The sequence below is a fragment of the Loa loa genome, assembly GCF_000183805.2.
Source record: "Loa loa unplaced genomic scaffold supercont3.216, whole genome shotgun sequence".
In the NCBI taxonomy this organism is placed as follows: domain Eukaryota; kingdom Metazoa; phylum Nematoda; class Chromadorea; order Rhabditida; family Onchocercidae; genus Loa; species Loa loa.
The window spans coordinates 96485-99445 of NW_018108396.1; the positions used below are offsets into that span (position 1 = coordinate 96485).

General features: G+C 35.9%; 1 protein-coding gene across 1 annotated transcript in view; it reads right to left on the reverse strand.

Moving 5' to 3' along the window:
• LOAG_18176 (hypothetical protein) overlaps nucleotides 1-877 on the reverse strand; it is a 2957-nt gene extending 2080 nt beyond the window's left edge. Inside the window, exons 1-2 of the mRNA XM_020450842.1 lie at nucleotides 744-877; nucleotides 283-360 (exon numbers count right to left, since the gene is read on the reverse strand). Of these exons, the coding sequence (XP_020305434.1) occupies nucleotides 283-360; nucleotides 744-822 (157 nt within the window). The 5' untranslated portion in view covers nucleotides 823-877. The remainder of the gene's footprint in view (nucleotides 1-282; nucleotides 361-743) is intronic.
• Between the last annotated feature and the right edge of the window lie 2084 nt (nucleotides 878-2961).

The following is a 2961-nucleotide window of genomic DNA, read 5'->3' on the forward strand; positions in this document are numbered from 1 at the left end:
ACGGTTGACTAAAATGCTCGTCGACTTGAAAAATTTGAAAAATTCCGAGATTTTTAATGAGAAATTTGTTTTCCATCCTTTTCACTCTCTTTTTTTCCTTACGTTTTGCTAGACTCATGAAAACTTACGACAATTTATTGGTATTTGATCTTTTCGTAACAAATTTAATCTCACTAATTTCCGTTATATTTCTATAATATAGTACAAACCTTACCGAATCCTATTCACCATTATTTAAATTTGATCGGTAGGAAAAATAACAATAAAATCAGCGAAGCATACCAGTAGGACAACCCAGCTTTCGACCACCACGACCAAATCCAACAACAACAGTTCCATGGAAATAATATGGATAAGGATCTGGAAAAAACAAATATAAGGTCTTTCATTGGGTGCATACGAAATCAACAAGTATCTTAAACAAGAATGTTATAAGAGAATGTGGAAATTTATGGCCAAGTAAGTAAACAACAAACAATAAAATGTATGGAAACAATGGGATCGAGATTCATTCGAGATCATATTAAGATGGTAATTTGGATTGTCATCTGGAAAATATAAAATTTATCCTCTGCACTTATAATTAGCTAAAATCATCGAATCTAGACAACATAACTACAGAAATCCATGTACAATAATGGATTTTTACTTACACAATACATATTTCTCCTGTCTTGTATAAACCAAACTGTCATATAACAACATAAGACAGCTAGGTTAAAGTTGGAATTTTCGAAACCTACCATCAGTAGGAAGCCCGTCATCTGCATCTGGATCATTCATAATCATTCTGGAATGCCTGTTCGTCTGATTCGGAATCATTCCTGATCTGTGTTTCCTTTTGCAAATACTATCTTGAATAATACCAGTCCTAAAAACGCCTCTTCTCTTAAAATAAAAACAAACAAACAAACAAACGGGTTATATTAAAGATCATAGACCGACAAAGTAATACCTAACGCTTTCTAGCACTCGTAATTCCCAGTATCGGATGTGCAAACCGTCTTCCACTGTTACCACTAGTAAAGTTATATCAAAATAAAATTAGTGCGAAAGTACCGCGAAACTTCGCATATTCAACAAATATCCTGTTGTCATTCGACTAGAACTCAGTCTTCGCCACAGACACTCATTGGCGTCGGGAAGAAACACGCATGTCCCAACGAGGGGTCTCTCATGCTAGCGGTGGCTTATGCCGCCAGCAGGGTCTTCCATGCCAGGAAAGTCTCAGCTGAAGATAAAGTTATACCAAAAAAGGATTATATGAAGATCATAGACCGACAAAGTGATACCTAACGTATGTCCATGAGTAGTCCCTGGAACCATCTTAGGAGAAGGACAACTCTAAATGGAAATCTGGGTAGATGGAGCTCGCTTAGCCCTGCAAGGCCATTTATGTGAAAGTAGGAGACTCTACCAAAACCTACGTCCTTAGAACTTCACTGCCACTGTCCAAGCTCGCTAAGCCTTGGCAAATGAACCTTAGGAGTAAAGGGTGAGGTCAATTTCGTGCACGCTGTGCCTTCCCTAAAAAATCCACTATGCAGGTGGAAGAATATCCCACATTTATAGCGTTTGCAACAAGCATGAGAGAGAGAGAGCCCTTTCCATATTTTCGTTCGCGAAGCCTAACCATGATAACTGAGTATCGCATACGTCTCACACACGGAAATACTCACGAAAATTCAAAATCCAGTAAAGATCATTTAGTACCTGAATTTAAAACTAAAAATACCTCATTCGATATGAAATTTAGTTATTCCCTATATTCAACCAAGCAAAAAAAGACGTGACACTTAGCTCTTACCCAATATACAATTTTCACACAAGCTTGATCAAAATGGCACAACAACCTGTCGTTGTTGCGTAACGAAACTTTGCGGGAGTCGAAACATTGAGACTTTTATTTCATCAGCTTTTTTGGCTCTTCCTCGGAAGATTCATTTGATGGCTAGGCGCAATTGTATTATTGTTTCCGACTAATCGCCTCATTCCTCGCACAATCCATCATTGCCTTCATTTATGTTTGTTTTCCAGTCTGGTAAAGAAAAATTGCTTCGGTAGAATGTTGTTAAAAAGAAGGGTTTGAATTTACGCCCACCTTCTTTCTTATCTCCTATCATTATGCTTATTATTTTCTCTGATGCGATGAATTGCCTGGTATTCTTTGAATCGATGTTTCCCTGGATAATCATTTCCGGAATGATTGTCCAGTAAATCATTGATTTCTTTTATGTTGGTAATAGTTCGTAAAATGAAAAGTGATTCATGAATTTACTCGTAGGTCTCCGATGTATTTATATATTCATGTGTATTTGTTGGTGTATGAAATGTTTTAAAGCTAATTTATTGATTTTATTGTAGGACAGCTATTATGATCAGTGAAGATGATAGCAATAATTACTTGAGTAAGTACTCCCAGGATGGTGGTACGTGTCAGGCTGAAGGTAGCACAACTGAGGTAGATTTTTAAAATGAAATTTCTATTTTTGTATATGAAGCAAAAAGTCATCTGTAATCTGCGCTACTAGATGGATTTTACGATATAATCTGCTAATTGTCACAAGCCTTTTCCGGATTTTTTTGTCAAATGCACAGTTGCTCCTGAAGTGGGGTAGTGAAGTTTGCTAAATAGTCCAAGTGGTACTTAGTCATTTTTTGTATGTCTGTATGTAGATCGGAAATCAGAGAAAGGTCTTAACTGTCTAAATTCGTGACCGTGAAGCTTGTTTTTGAATGACAATGCTAAATCGTTCGAACGAGGGTGAGATAATAATAGAGATAAGGATTGAGCAAGGGGTAATGTGACGGTGATTAACTCCGGTAACAGAAATAGAATAAATGACATATATATATATATATGTATGTGTATATATGTATATATATGTATACATATATACATGTATATATACGTATATATATATATATATATATATATGTATATATAATAAAGTAGAGTGC